The 15,788-nt window shown below is 50.4% G+C and overlaps 1 protein-coding gene across 11 annotated transcripts in view; it reads left to right on the top strand.

Moving 5' to 3' along the window:
• Positions 1 to 15,788, top strand: part of Wnk2 (WNK lysine deficient protein kinase 2) — a 109,493-nt gene that overhangs the window by 73,039 nt on the left and 20,666 nt on the right. For 5 of the 11 annotated variants that reach the window (XM_063227326.1, XM_063227325.1, XM_063227323.1 and 2 more), the window contains 7 exons: positions 7,360 to 8,168; positions 8,462 to 8,537; positions 9,549 to 9,637; positions 9,728 to 10,416; positions 12,546 to 12,760; positions 13,737 to 13,907; positions 14,674 to 14,772. In XM_063227326.1, the coding sequence (XP_063083396.1) occupies positions 7,360 to 8,168; positions 8,462 to 8,537; positions 9,549 to 9,637; positions 9,728 to 10,416; positions 12,546 to 12,760; positions 13,737 to 13,907; positions 14,674 to 14,772 (2,148 nt within the window). The remainder of the gene's footprint in view (positions 1 to 7,359; positions 8,169 to 8,461; positions 8,538 to 9,548; positions 9,638 to 9,727; positions 10,417 to 12,545; positions 12,761 to 13,736; positions 13,908 to 14,673; positions 14,773 to 15,788) is intronic. The other 6 variants (XM_063227327.1, XM_023564473.2, XM_063227331.1 and 3 more) reach the window with 4 other exon arrangements.

Here is a 15,788-nt window from a genome sequence, read left to right as displayed (position 1 = left end):
TAAATGGCCTTTAAAAATTAACAGTTTAGTTTTACTTATATGCCAGAATAAGGGGCTCCAATACCTACTGGTCTGGGTAGATACTTTCACAAACTAGATTGAGACTTTTCCTTATAAAACAAGCAAACAAAAATCCCAGAAAAAGTGATAAAGGTTTTGGTCTCAAAAATCGTCCCCTGATTTAGACTCCCCATGAGCTTTCAGGGAAAAGGAGCCTTCTTTTAAAGCCACAGTCACACAGTGTATCTCTGACACTGGACATCTCTATCCCCTTCATTATACACAGAGGCCACTATCAAAAAAAGTAAAAAAGTAAATGAGACCCTAAAGGGGCATCTTTACAAAATGAAAAAAATTACCTCCAGCAGCCTCACTTATTACCTTTAGCTCTTAGCAAAATAAGAATCCTAGGCCTCAAATCCTAGGCCTCAGACCATTTCAAGTGCTTTCTAGATGCCCTTTCCTCACTAATGATTTTCTCTTTGATAGAAGAATAGGCCCCTTATGAAAGTTGCTGCCTCACTGGCTAAATTCCAAGATTCATCAACAGCTAACTAAAGTTCAATCTTTTAAAAACCCATATTCCACCTAGAGGTTTAATACTTACAGAGTCTCTTTCCTCCTTATCTCCTTCCCTAAGACCAACTTGAAAAGACCACACACCATGATCCTGTCCACATCCTAAAAACTAGACTGTTGCTAAGTGTGAACAGCCATCCCAGTACTCATGTAAACCCATGAAGGACTTAAAATTGTTTAAAAAATCTTCAGAGAGATAATCCAGGATACTCTTAGTCCTCCCTAATTACCACGTAAAGGGAGTACAGTTCCTTTCTAGTGTGGACACAAACACACAAAGTCATTACAGTGAACGTCTTGCGAGATGTGGCCTGCTCCCCAAGTACATCAGGACTGCCTTTGTGGGTCCTTCAAAGAGATGATTCAAATAAACTACTCTTTCCATTGATAAGACACAACATTCATTAATTCATAGTTAACCCATCGTTACACAGTAACTAAGTGGCCTATAAACTACACCTTTAATGATCCCAGACATAATCAAATTTTTTCAAAGATGCCACTAAGGCCTCTCTGCAGATTCTAGTAAAACCAGTAATTGTAACTCCTATTAAACAAAACTAAGGGTCCTATCCTGAGAGCCAACAATCATAAAGACGGCCGCTTTCAGTATGAGAGTTATATGTGGTTAACTCCAACCATAAGACAACTTAATAAAAAGGCCCCTTTATGTTCAAAATGAAGCAAAACGAACAGACAAATAAAAATCACTTCTCATTGGCCTGACTCTACTTGAGATAGACACCCCCAAACAATGCACACATACCATAACTTTACAGGTCAAAGAGTAGTTTACAACCAGCTGGTTTAGTCAGCCTAAAATTAGATGAAAACCCCCCGGTGGCACTCATTGGTTCTATGGGACTAATTTGTGGCCCCGACTACCCCTGAGATAGATACACACTGAGACAGAAGTGGTTACAAGACAAAAGTGTTAAAAATACCAACCAACCTACAGTCTTAGCCCATCTACAGCATCGATGGCCTAAAAGTGTGTTTCACTGGTGTGACCATTGGGCTTCTATTTGTCCCTTCCCTAAGATTAGAAGATGTCATACAGCACATCCAGGCCTTGACTGATAGTACTGTGGGCCTTCAGTGACCTCCACTTATTTAGCTTTCCTAAATAAAAAATTATAATTAATGAGCCAAGCTGCCCTCTAGTACCAGATGGCATTATTCACTTAACAGCAGCACAAGGAGATACTTGTGCAATTATAAAAGCTAAATGTTGTGTGTACAGTCCTGATCCTTCTAATATCTCAATGGCTGTTCAAAGAATTAAATGACAGGTTAATTTCATGTCAGATTCTAAAATTCCCTAGGCCTTCTCCTTACCGTCTTTGTGTGAGGCTATTACTGGCTCTTCCTGGTGGAAGCATGTGTTGGTTAAATTCATAATAGCCTTGTTGATCCTATTATTTGGCCCACATGGACTTAACTCTTTCTTTGCCGCCCCCCCCCCCCGCCAGACTTAAAGCTGTATGTCTACCCAAGACAAAAATGCCTGGCATCTATCACGGTCCTTTAGATAGATCCCCTGCAGAATATTTCTAATTGCCGTTTATAACTGTGACCCCCATTAGCTGGAAGTAGCAAAAACAGTCACTGCCCCTTGCCCCCCTCAAGGCAGTTAGATAAGCTCTTCAGAAAGGGGAATACTACAGACAGCTGGGCTAGGTAAAAATGTTACAGACGGACCAGGCTGGGCCCTCAGGAGAGTTCTAAGATAAAAACACATTACAGCTGTGGCTGGATCACATCTGTTAAGAGAGCAGGACTCAAGAGGATAAAATGACCAGACTTACATGCCCCCCCACCAAAAAATAATAAATTTACATCTCTCTCCCTGGTGGGCTACTAAATCCCCCGATTCATCTCTTCTGAAAAGGCCCTTGTTTCCATATACATTTGCTACATAAGCTGCTTCCCTATTGGATTAATATTACCTGAGCAATTAAACTTACACATTTATTGGCTGATCATAGTTTTGTCCACATTATACCCCGCTCATGATTTATATCCGCCTCATAATTTTGCTCTGTAAAACTTCCTCTATAAAGTGGAGTCCATGGCAACTCATTTTTTGGGTCACCACCTGTCTCTCGGGAACTCTTTCTCGAGAGTTCCTATTAAATATTTCCTACTCTTAACCTCTATTGTTCCTTAAAATTCATTCTTCAGTTTTGGGGAACATGTACTCAGCATGTCTGACAACTAGCAGGTTGGGAGTTACATTTATTCCGCCTCTATCAGTTTCACTGCCAATCTACCAAATACTTAAAAAAGATATCAATCCTACAGACTCTCTTCTGGAAAATGGAAAAAGAAGGAGCACTTGTCAAATTATTTAAATGACCAACATTACATTGATTTAAAACTACATGTAGTACCCCAGAAAAGAATAATAGACCATTATCTCTCATTAACATAAAAGGAATTTCTCATTAAAATACCAGCAAGTCAAATCCAACAATATGTGAGAAATGGGTTTATCCTGGGGAGGCAGTGTTCAGGAGTCAGTCTAACATGTTAATTGTCTGTTGAAAAGAAAACTCCCATATGGTCATATCAGTTGATACAGGAAAAACATTTGGCCAAACACAGCATCCATTCCTCAACTTAAAAATCTCAGCAAACTAGAAAAAGAAAGGAACTTCTTCAGCCTGTTACAGAGCATCAAAACAAACCAACAAAAAGAAATGGTGAAAATTCACTGTGTTCTCCCTAAGATCAAAAACAAGGCAAGGGTATCCATTACCTCAACTTCAGCTCAAAGTCTCAATGAAATTTCAAAACAGACAAGAGCAAATGAAGGCATGTAAACCGAAAAGGAAGAAATAAATCTGCCTGTACCTTCACAGAGATAGTAAAATCAAACAAAACAGAACCAATAAAAACAAAAGCAATGAATGCAATGCAGGACTTCAAAACATGATAATAGTAAATCCAAAATAGTAAATCTTGTTACCTTTGAAAGAGCTATCCATGCCACCATAAAATCAAACAAGACAAAACAGAATAAAAACCTACAATGAAAATGATACAGCACTTTAAATTAAGATAATCAAGAATTAACAATGGCTACCACCTTCAGAAGGAGATCCCAAGGAGATGCTACATGGCACATTGTTATCCTCTGAATGGATGATAAGATTACCAGCTTTAGGCCTGCAGAGTCAGCGAAACACTAAACACTACAAGCATTAAATTGTATTTTACTTCAGTAGCTATCATCTCAGCCTGTGTTTCTCCAGATCAGCCTGTCACTCGTGGGGGGAGAGGGGGGGAGATGGGGAACTTTGGCTCTTCTTGTCTCCCAGCTGGCACACTGCTGGGAGGAGCTGGCATCTGATTGCCCTCCCCATGACTCGCCCGTGGCACCAACTCACAGGAAGTGGCTGGCTTCTTGTTCCTCCCTTCAAGGCCCACAGATGACGCTGACTAACAGGAAGGGGCTGGTGTCTGAAGAATTGAAAATTAGGGGCTGGGGATTTAGCTCAGCGACATAAGCGCCTGCCTTGCAAGCAGGCAGTCGTGAGTTCGATTCCCGGTACCGATAAAAAGGAAAAAGACAAAAAAAAAAAAAAAAAGAAAAAAAGAATTGAAAACTATTAGTAGAGTTAAATACAGATTTTAGGACTGAGGAATACAGTAGGTAAGATGGAGACCTCATTCCCAGCCAAATAATAATAATGATAATAATAGATGAAGACTTCCATGGATGGTTTGTGTATTATTGGACAGAGACTTAGTAAACTAAATGATTGCTTAAAGGAAATACCTAAAGTAAAATAAGGATTATGGAAACTAGAAAAGAGGAGCTAAGAAATAGAGCAGTTGCAGCAGTCAAACATTTAATTGGAATCTTGGAAAGCAACAGAATAATGCAGAAAATGAAATTCAGGAACCCTCTAAATTCTGAAAGTTTGCAAAGAAATCCACACTTAAGTATATTGTTATTTAAAATACTGGAAACTAACAATGCATGAAAAAAATTGCAAGATGCTAGAGGAAAAAAAACCAGGTGTATATAAAAAAAAAAAGAAAAAAAAAAGCAACAGTGGTTTGAGTAAGCCTATCTCACTGCCCAACTTCCACACAAGGATCTGCTGTCCTCGAAGCACAGAGGAGAAAAGCCCCAGCCTCAGATCCTGGAGATAGAGTTCTGCTGGAAGGAAAACAGAATACAAATGCAGATTGAGGCTGGAAATTTAGCTCAGCTGTATAGGCGTCTGTGAGCATGAGATCGTGAGTTTGATCTTCGTACCAAAAAAAAAAAAAAAAAAAACAAGAGGCAGCTGTTTCACCTGCACATCTCAGTTTGAGAAATGTCAGATAGAATATTTCTAGACCCCAGATGGATGACCAAAATGAAGGGGTGAATAAAACAGAAGCTCTGGGAAGATCTAAGTGGATGTCAGGTGCACAATGAGTCTTTTGAGGTTTAAAATACTTTTGATATGCTAATGTGCATGAAAACGTGGCCATCTATCTCAGGGAGAGAGAAGTGGACTTAAAGGACTTCAAGGCTATTGTGTTGTGGGGCAGGATCCGAATCAAGAATTTGTATTGTGGTTGTCTGAAGAATCACCGCCTTGAGAATCAAAATCATAGATGACTCCCACACTTTTGGTGGAAGAACAGAGTGGGGAGACAACTTGAAAAATAAAATTAAGGGAAGGGAAGAAAGAAAAGGCAACAATGAACATGGAGAACACAGAAATCCTGAGGACAATGATAGTATTAACCCACCTGGGTTATTAATTAAATATAAATGTGCTAGCTTTCAAAGATTGTAAAAAGTAAAGGAAAAAATAAAGTAAGAAATAATAATATAAAAGGTTAAAAGTAAAATAATTTAAAAAGAGATCATGAAATACTAATCTAAAAAAGCTAGTGTACATATTTTGGTTAGATAAAGTAGACTTAAAGGTAAGGTAAAGGTAAAAACATAATAATAAAAAATTCACTTCACTGGGAAGATAGAATAATTCAGTATTTGTGGGTATTTGATAGGATAGAATCAAGAGACATCAAATGAAAATTAGCAAAAACAAGGAATAGAGGACTTTACAGTCAGCGAGAGGAGACTTTTAGAACAGGAAGACAAAATCAATAAAGATATAGAAGATTTAGATCACAGAATTATCAGTTTTATCTCACATGTAAAAGGCTTTTAATTACTCACTCACTTTTACAGAATAGCAGATTTAATCCAGCATCCCTTGAAATTGCATTCATTTGGGAACTTACATTTGGTTTAACTTAATTTGCATAAATAAAGTGGCAAATCTATTAAACGTGAGGCATGATTATCTCAGTAGAGAACTGTATTTGTTAAAAAGAAAAACAGCAGGTTTTTTATTTTAAAGAGAAAAAAGTAAAAATAAAAACAATAATACGGAATTTCAAAACAGGATAAGAAATTAACTATGGTTCATATATTGCCTAATATTCTTTAAAATGTCTAACACCACCTTAGAGATGGGGAACAAGATAAAAATGCCCATGATCACCATTTCTATTCAGGATCCTAAGGCGTCGGTGTGTGCAGTGCCGGGCAGCGGCGGGGAGGATGGAAGGGAGAAAAGCAGGAAGGCTGGGGGACTGCTGAAGCCCAGGCCTTGCAGCATCCGGTTGTGCCTGGATTTCTGGAGTTGGGACCGGTATCATCCTGCTTTGAGCCCTCCCCACCCATCCCAGCCTATGGCCAGGTTCAAGGGCTGTGTTCTCATCGCTTACTGTAAGCGCATCAGGAAGTGTCATGCCACGGCCCCACAGCTTGACTTTTCATTTGAAGAAATACCATTCATCTCACAGCAAGGTTTTCACAATGAATGATTGCTCATTTGAGTTTGTACCAGCTTGCTAGGCTCCTTTGTATTACCTTCTTTGCCATTGGGAATGCATGCATACATGGGCACCTAACAGCCACACAGAAATGGATGCCTGTCCTGCATCCATAGTGCCCGGTCCCTGATGGCTCTCTGCGGTGATTTATGCCCCGGCCCCCTTTTTTATGTGAGATGTCTAAAATAGATTCAGGAGAATAAAGTGGAAACTGCCAGGTTTGCAAGGTCAGTTCTGGAGACGTAGCAGACAACACGGAGCCTGTTGTTAACCTACCGTGCATTTTCTGGTCACGCATTCTGGACAAAGCATTTGCTGTTTCCTGCGCCTGAATGAGTTTGAAAAATGCTATGTCACTCATATGCCTCTTAGATCCTTGCTGCCCCTGTGAGCACGTTGAAGGCCCTGGTGCTGTTGGACTTTGTGTCCTTGCTCAGTATCCAGGTCCCACCCCATGGGATCCTCTGCTGGTGCCTGGCAGGACCGAGTACTGTGCCCTGCCTGGCCTTACCAAGACTGGACACGGGATGGATAGGAATGGGTTGGGTTCCTGCCCGCCCTGGGCATGGCATTGTTACAGCTCACCATCTAAATGCTGACTTTATAAATGTGTCTGGGCAGCTCACCTAGCGGGGAGGGGCAGGACACTCACATGAGAAGGAAGAGGATGCCCTGACAGTCACAGGCCGTAGGAAGATACATGAGGGGTGGCACTGGTGCATTCTGAGGGGTCCCTCCTGGGGCTGAGGCTCGGAGGTGAGAGGCCTAGGGAGGGCATCTTGGGAAGAGAGCAACTGGGCAGGCAGGGCCCAGCGTGCTGGGGCCACGGATAGGTGGTGTAAGGAAGGCGTGTTTGTGGACAGAGGGGGAACAGGTGAAAAGTACCGGATTGGCTGGATACTGAGGCAGTTTTCCTATTTCTTTTAGACCCAGCACCCTACACAGACCAGTTGTTTTTAAAGGAAAAACCCAGCTTCCCAGCTGGCCAGCAGCTCCTGAGCCAGGCAGGCCCCAGTGACCCTCCGGGTGGGACACCAACCCCTTTGGCACCACCCTCACCTCTTGTAACTGTGGCGCCCAAAGACGCAGCAGCACCAGCCAGCACCATGCCAGAGCCAGCAGCAGGGACCGCCGTCCAGGCGGGGGATCCAGGGACCTCTCAGGGGCCAGCCAGTGAGCGGGAAACCACCCAGCCACTGGCTGAGGCGCACGATGCCCAGCGTGCCATGCAGCCTCTCAGCACGGGCCAAGGACCTTGCACCTCAACTCCAGAGTCCTCCAGTTTGGGGGAGCCCCCCTCAAACAGGGAGGTCAGTACCCCAGGGGAGCTGCAGCCTGCTGTGGTGCCAGGGCCCTGCCCCCACAGCGGGGCTCTGCAGCCTGCTTTGGGTCAGCCACCACCTCTGCTCCCCACCTCAGTGGGGGCCATCAGCCTGGCTGCCCCCCAGCTCCCTAGTCCCCCACTGGGGCCTGCTGCCCCACCACTACCACCCTTGGCCCTGGAGTCAGATGGGGAAGGGCCGCCCCCCAGATTGGGCTTTGTGGACAGCACCATCAAGAGCCTGGATGAGAAGCTTCGGACTCTGCTCTACCAGGAGCATGCGCCCACCTCCTCAGCCTCAGCTGGGACCCCCGTGGAGGCAGGTGACAAGGACTTCTCCTCAGAGCCCCCAAGGGAAGATGTGCCTCACCAGGAGGCCTTGGGGGGAGAGCTCGCCCAGCCACCCCAGCCCTCGGTGAGTAGCTGGATTCACCCCAGAGGATGGTCCCAAGGTAGGGCAGGTTGGGGGTGGCCAGGTTGTGCTGGGCCATCCTTGTCCTGTGTTTAACCTGCTTCTAGTGACCCCCTCTGCAATCAGTGGCCTCTGTCCAAAGCTCTGCATGAAGTGTCTGGTAACCCAGCCTCATTGCCTATGGAGGCGGATGGGCCAAGGTGGGCTCCCGCGGCCACAGGGAAAACGGATCTGCAGCGAAGTGGCAGAGATGCCCGCAAGCCCTCTCACGGAACCGCACTGTGTTTCTCCTCTAGTTGGAAAAATCAGAGACAGCCCCTGCAGGATGGGGCCCAGTGGAGCAGGAGCAGGGCGCCTCTTCACCAATAACAGGTAACAGGCTTGAGGTCACACAGGGCCTGCATTCCCAGGGCTCCTGCACCTCTGGAGTCCTGAGCCTCCAGTCTCTGCATCCTTACTACGGTGCTTTACGGTGTAGAAGGATCCCTTTGTGATGAAAGGATCAGGCACCTAGGGAGTGCTCAGACACAGCACAGCCTACTCACACTCCACAAAGGCACATCCGGTCTGTGGGTACTGGTGAGAGCTGGATGGTAACATGCTGGGACACAGTGGGGAGGGTCCCCAATGCCTCAGGACACAAACAGTGTGGATGTCCCTACCTCTGAGCTGCTTCAGCAAGGTTCTGGATGCCTCAGGACATGCGTGGTTATTTTTTGGCTAAAGCATGAGATAAGGCTGGGGTACTGGAACTCCCAGAAGTGGCAGGTCACCCCCTAGCTGGGATCACCCTCGACTCTGGCTCCAGTGCAGTGCACCTTTGCGTAGACTCCTGTTCTGGTTCTTGTTTCCTTGTCTGATGGCCCAAGTTTATGTCCTACAGGAGCTGGCTCTTCTCTAAAGTAACAGGACCCTTTTCAACCTGGATTCCTTGAGTACTGGGCAAGATAAGATTTAGGATCCAGTAGAGCCTGGAAGTAGAGACCTGGGTTATGTCAGCGCAGGTGGGACCCCTACAGTTCCAGGTTACACCCACACGGGATGGAGCTGCTGGCTTCTCCCCACAGCTACACAGGATGGCTGCACAGGTGCCACGGGTTGCGAGGGGCTGGGCTGCTGGCTGTAGGGTCTGACTCTGTGCACATAAGGAGTTGGCAGAACATAACCTGGGAAGGTGGGGGGCAGGGCAGAAGCAGGAGAGGCCTGGCTCTGCCACCCAGCAGCTCCCCTGTCACTTTATCCTTGCCGACTTCTTACTGTGAGAGCTGCCCTTTAGCCCAGCATAGGAAGATGAGGAGACAGCTTTTGTAACCTGTGGGTATCGTAATTTGCATTCCAAAATCCATGGTCAGCCTTCCCGTGACATGGTGGGTGTTTCCACAGCAGAGTCGTCTTCCAGCAACACACTGGGCTGTGACAGTGATGGGGGACAGGCAGCCTCAGACTCACCCGCAGCATCCAGTGTCCCCCAGGTAAGTGACGTCTCTGCGCCATGGCTAATCTGTGGGGTTGGCTTCCAGCCCCTGTTCTCACATGATCCCCTTTCCTGCTTGCTTCTGAAGGCCGTCCTTGCCTCTGCGAGTCCTGCGTGTGTGCAGCCCTCAGACCAGAACAGCAGGGTCCCCAGGGAAGCCTCGGAAGAGCCCATGCGGAGCCACCCAGGGACAGTCACAGAGGGTGGCCAGCTCAGTTGCCCCCAGACACACGGCACTCGGGCCTCAGGGTCACCGCATAAGCGGCCAGGGCAGCAAGAGGGCAGCTCACCGGCCAAGACAGTGGGCCGTTTCTCAGTGGTGAGCTCACAGGACGAGTGGACACTGGCCTCCCCGCACAGCCTGAGGTACTCCGCCCCTCCCGACGTCTACCTGGACGAGGTCCCCTCCAGTCCTGACGTGAAGCTGGCTGTGCGGCGGGTACAGACCGCCTCCTCTATCGAGGTCGGTGTGGGCGAGCCGGCGTCCAGTGACTCTGGGGACGAGTGCCCGCGGAGAAGGCCCCCGGTGCAGAAGCAGGCCTCCCTGCCTGGTAGCAGCGGCGTGGCTGGTGACTTGGTGAAGAAGGCCACGGCCTTCCTGCAAAGGTCCTCCAGGGCTGGGTCCCTGGGCCCTGAGACACCCAGCAGGGCAAGTGTGAAGGTCCCCACCATCAGCGTCACCTCCTTCCACTCCCAGTCATCCTACATCAGCAGTGACAATGATTCAGAGTTTGAGGACGCGGACATCAAGAAAGAGCTGCGCAGCCTACGGGAGAAGTATGTTGGGGCCCACGGGGCTGGGCTGGGCCACTCGGGTGAGCCTTAAGGCTGCTCACAGCAGCTAGTCGGGGCGGGGGTGGGGGGCTACATCACCCTTCCCTGTGGCCGTGAGCAGAAGCCCCATCAGGCTGTCTGTCCTCCGTGCCAGGCCAGCCGCTCTACAGGCTGCTGCTTCCTGGCTTTTCTGAGGCCACTCCTCCCTTAATGGGGCAGGCTTTTCCCTCTGTCCCCCTCGGGGAGGACATTGCAGGGTATGACGGGACACATGCCATCCCTACCTTCTCACTCTCCATGTCTGTGTCTCTACTTTCCCATAGTCGGGGCAGGAGGGAGGCCAGCAGTGCCTGTTCACCCAGCACTGCATGATCGGGCTCAGAAATCAAAGATGCACGAGGAGGAGCCTGGTCTTCGGGCTTTGCTGGGGGTTTTGCAGGGGCTGATGGAGAGGAGCCATAGTCTGGTGGAGGTGGGAAGGCAGGGTTAGTACAGGCTGCTGGACTTAGGGGCTCTCAGAAGGTGGCCTAAGAGGCAACACTTCCCAGCAGAGCTTTCATTCAGGTGAGAGTGCCCTGCAATGGCTGGAACCTTTGGGGTCGAGGAGGGGGCTCGCAGTGGGATTTCCCACTGCGGAGCCAACAGTCAGATGCAGAGGGAGCCTTGGATACAAGACCAGCCGAGAGCCTGTTCCAGCAAGATAGGCTGGCTGCCAGGGAGGGGTCCTAGAGTCACATGGGGTGGGGCAGGGTCTAGAGTGAGGCAAGAGGAAGAGGGGACAGGGAAGTCCAAAAAGAACCTCCGAGAGGGGGACCAGGAGATGCCAGGAAGGGACCATGGAGCGCAGTGGAAAGAGGTGATCTTTTAAGAGGGGATGGGAGAGAATTTGGACCTCAGCCTAGACCTGAGAGACCTGCTGACATCTGCCAGAAGTAGCCAGTTGTTCCCTTGCCCGAGAGTCCCTGGATGACTTGTTTTGATGCAGGTGTCTGGGCTATTTGGTTTCTAACACCTGTGCTGAGATTTCCTCAGGCTCAGCCCAGCGTGCGATTTCAGACGCTGGGGACTCCTGGGCTCTGAGCCCTGGGGTGGCAGGGCAGCAGCTGTAGGGGCTCCCTGGGGACACCAAGCTCCGACCTGAGGTCCTGAGTAAGGGGCCCCCTCTGCTGGCCCAGCACCCACTACCGCCACCCCCTGCAGCCAGCCTCACGCAGACCCCTGGCACAGCAGTTTCACTCCCTGCTCTTTGCAGGAGAAAGCCGCTTCATGATTTATTGTTTTTATTTATTACTTGTAATAGCTAAAGAAAGTCTTTCTTTCTCTAACATATGTGGCAGGTGTTAAACACACAAAGTAGAATCTGCCTCTTAACTCTGCAGAATCTAGGGATTTTTCAAAGCAATGAGAGGGTCTGTTTTGGTTTTTGTTTTTGGTTTGGTATTAGCAAAAGTCAGGACTTCCTTTCTCACTTCCAACCATGAAAACCATCTGCTCTCTCAGCATCAAAGTGGAGGAGACAGCTGGGACAGGGAGCTGAGGAGCGGTGCCCGTTCAGGCTGACTGGGGACCCAGCGGGGTGTGTAGCTCAGCACAGGGTGCCAGGGGCCAGTGAGGGAATCCACTAACAGCAGGCCTGGGCAGTCCTCTCTCCTCCTTGCCCAGTGATCCACTCACATCTTTGCCAGGACCTGCCACGGTAGCCCCCGCAGGGTCCTGTTCAGCTGGGCCCTGTCCAGGACGGTCTTACCAGCTTGCTTGTGCAGCACCAACCCTCACCCTCCCCACACCCTCGACTACCTGCACATCCTGGCCTGATAAACCAAGGCAATCCTTGGGTTTGGAGCACCAGCCAACTTTCTGTGCACCTGTGCTGGTGCCTGGGCTTGCACTGCAAGCGGAAGGATACAGATCGAGTCCCCTGGGTGCCCAGGCCATAGACCATGCAACAATGAGGATTCTAGTATCTCAAACCTGCCTGGCTTGCATATAACCAGACTACCATTTAACACCCTGAGTGGCCGCCCGGGAGACACAGACATAACTGCCAATGCGATGTTACCTCTCTCCCCACCGCCAGCCTCCACCTTCCAGGGAAGCCCACCTGCCCTGCCCCCTGTCTCTTCCACCCACAGGCACCTGAAGGAGATCTCAGAGCTGCAGAGCCAGCAGAAGCAGGAGATTGAAGCTCTGTACCGCCGCCTGGGCAAGCCGCTACCGCCCAATTTGGGCTTCTTCCACACGGCGCCCCCCACTGGCCGCCGGAGAAAAACCAGCAAGGGCAAGCTGAAGGCTGGCAAGCTGCTTAACCCGCTGGTGCAGCAGCTCAAGGTCGTGGCCTCTAGCACAGGTCGGCCCGCTGGGAGGTGGGCTGCGCTGGGCTGGGGCGGGGCTGGAGGGACGGGGGCCCTGAGGATGCCTGGGACACAGGCTGTGTGCAGAGGTGACGTCCCCAGACCTGGAAGAGCAACTGGAGTTTTCTTCTTTCTGGATCCTCGCACTGGAGCTGAGAGGTCACTGTGGGCCCTGGGAGGCCCTGGGTCTCTGTGCTTGTTGCAGCTGGGCTAGGCCTGGGTTTGGGGAGGGCCTGCTTGGAGCCAGGCCTCAGCCCTGAGTGCAGAGGGGGTACCAAGGAGGCCCCAGATCATTCTGCCCTCCTGTTCCTCTCCACAGGATGCAGCCCAGGACAGAGGGTGGCTGCTGCCTCTGACCTGTGTCTCAGGCACATGCCTTCGGGTAGAGAGATGATGGTGTTGTCCTTTTAGGCTTGTAAGGGTGCCGGCCTGGCTCTAGGCAGCGTCCGTGTGATCAGGGGCTCCTTTGATCATTCTGAGTGGCACTGTCAGGTGCACACTGGTCAGCAGCCCTGGCAGGCTGGGATGAAAACCCCATGAACCCAAGTCCCCAGAAGTGCCAGGTAGGACAGGCACTGGTGAGTTAAGCACAAACGTTCCCTGACTGCAGGCCACCCATGAGTTGTACAAGTTTTCCAGGTTCAGTGCTGTGTCCCAGAGCTGAGGGACACTCAGTACAGTGAGAGAGGTGCACAGCCTACTTTGAGCCTTTGTGTGAGCCTGTCACTTACTTGCACATGACAGGTCCTAACTCCAGCATAGTGTTGGGTGTCAGTGGCGAGGGTACACTTTCTTTGATTGTCCTCGACCTCCCCACCCAGGAGATGGACCCAGCCCTGTGCCAGTTGTCTGCAGGAGACTCCACTTCCCCAGTATTACCTAGCAAAGAGCAGAGGACAGACCCAGCCCGTGTCCATCCCTGCCTGGCGGCACCTCATGGTGCATGTCGCCTCTTCTCCCCTCCCCGCCCAGGTCACTTGTCTGACTCCAGCAGAGGCCCTCCCGCTAAGGACCCTGCTCACGCCAGCACGCCCCCGTGCGCCAAGGCAGTTCAGACCCAGCAGCCCTGCTCCGTCCGAGCCTCCCTGTCCACAGACATCTGCTCCGGCTTAGCCAGTGACGGAGGCGGAGCGCGTGGCCAAGGTGATTTCCAGCTTGCCTGTCTCCAAGCATGTGCCGGCCACGTAGGGCCTCAGTGGTGTCCCAGGAGCACGCCCATGTGTGTCAAGGGGGTCAGAGCCACAGCCAAGGCTGCTGAGCAGCTTTGCAAAAAAAGAAAAAAATAAAAAAAATAAAGATGCAGTCTTTGGATGCAAGAAGAAAATTGTCCCCTTATCACCAGCTCAGAGGCAGGTGATGGCTTTGTTAGAACGGGCCTCAGGGAGGTGGCCAGGACTGGGAGGGGTCAGCCTGGTGACCAGGAAAGGCATGGGCCTGGCATCTCCCTGTGGCCCGTGGTCCCCATTCCTAGGCACTGGTTGCCCTGCAGCGGAGCCTGATGGTGCTAAACACCAGGTCCTTCCACAGTCCAGGGGACGGCTGGGGGACAAGGGCTCAGCTCTGCAGCTGGGAGTTTGGCCCCGAGGAGGAAATGCTGTCGCATCAACACTGCCGTGGAGGGCAGCAGCTGTTCAATGAGGCGCTCTCCTGTCCTCACCATCTCTGTCCAGAGAAATCATGGTGGCCGAGACAGGTGCCCCACCCCTCTCCTCCGGGCCGCTTCTCTTCCGCTCCTCCCGTTGCCTCCTTCCCATCCCATGGTCAGTGGCTGTGGTGCTCGGGCTGGGCTAGGTGCAGCCATGGATGGTTAGTTTCGAGGCTGGTGTGGCTGTTGGTGTGGAGGAGGAATCGCAGCGACCTGTACTTGATGAGTGTCTCTCTGTTTTCTTCCCTTTATATTCATTTGCAGGCTGGACGGTTTACCACCCAACGTCTGAGAGAGGGGCCTATAAGTCTAGTAGCAAGCCTCGTGCTCGATTCCTCAGTGGACCCGTATCTGTGTCCATCTGTCTGTATTTGTTCTTTTGTATTTTCCCACCTCCCAGCCCTTGGTTTCTCCCCTCCCCACTCCCTGTCTTCATTTCCTCTCATACATTTCATAGGATGCCTCCCCAGCCCCTGGAAGTCACCCCTCCATAGGAAAGGTGGACCCCATGAGTCCTTCCTGCTGAATGCCACTGTCTGTGCCCGCCCCAGCCCCGATGGCTGTGTGCATGCTCTTGGCTGCGCCCGGGCACCAAAAGCATGCGCAGCGGCGCGCCCGCCTCCACCCAGGCCCCTTGCCCACCCACACGTGCAGGGCCTTCTGCATTCCCTCCGTCACCTCATTTATTTAATTTAATTTTGTTTGGTTTTTTTTTTTTTACGTTGGACGTAGTTTTCTTTTCTGTTGCAATTGTGGCCAGTATACGTGTCCCCTAATTCCAGCGACAACAAAAAGACAGCCCCAACCTTCTCTAGATGCATTGTATGCTGCTCAAGGTCTGGGCTCTGAAGGCACACGTGTAGCAGTTGACCCTGCCCCGAGGCTCCCCGCAGGGCGTGACATCTTGCTGGGGCCCCAGCCCAGTGCCCAGCCCTGTGACCACCCACCATCCCTGTGCCTGCATTCAGAGATGCTAAAAACTAGCCCCAGGACTAAGGTCTAGCTCGGTGGTGGAACACTTACCTAGCTTATGCAAAGCCCTGGGTTCAATCCCAGCACTACGGAAAGAAGAAAAAAGAGCTGGGGCTTCCATGGGGCTGCCTCCAACAGAAATGCGGTCCCCTCTAACCTGCTGACACCAGCTCCAAAAGGCGAAACCGACACCTCACCCACCTGGCCCTGGTCCCCTGCCATCCGGCTGGGGCATTTTGCTGACCCATAGGACATCAGGGAGGGAGGCAGTGACACAGTGCCTCCTCGTTCCATCAAACCAGACCCAGTCCCGCCCTCGACAGAGACCCTGGGACTGACTCTTGGGAGGGCCATCTGCTCGCGCCACCCCACACGGTGCAGTGCATTTTTAAGCCTCACAGTGGTTT

The sequence above is a fragment of the Cavia porcellus genome, unplaced genomic scaffold (genome assembly GCF_034190915.1).
Source record: "Cavia porcellus strain 051 isolate PalLab524CR breed Dunkin Hartley unplaced genomic scaffold, mCavPor4.1 scaffold_17, whole genome shotgun sequence".
Lineage (NCBI taxonomy): Eukaryota > Metazoa > Chordata > Mammalia > Rodentia > Caviidae > Cavia > Cavia porcellus.
The sequence above is the reverse complement of the archived record's forward strand: the minus strand, read 5'-3'. Positions and strand labels throughout refer to the sequence as shown.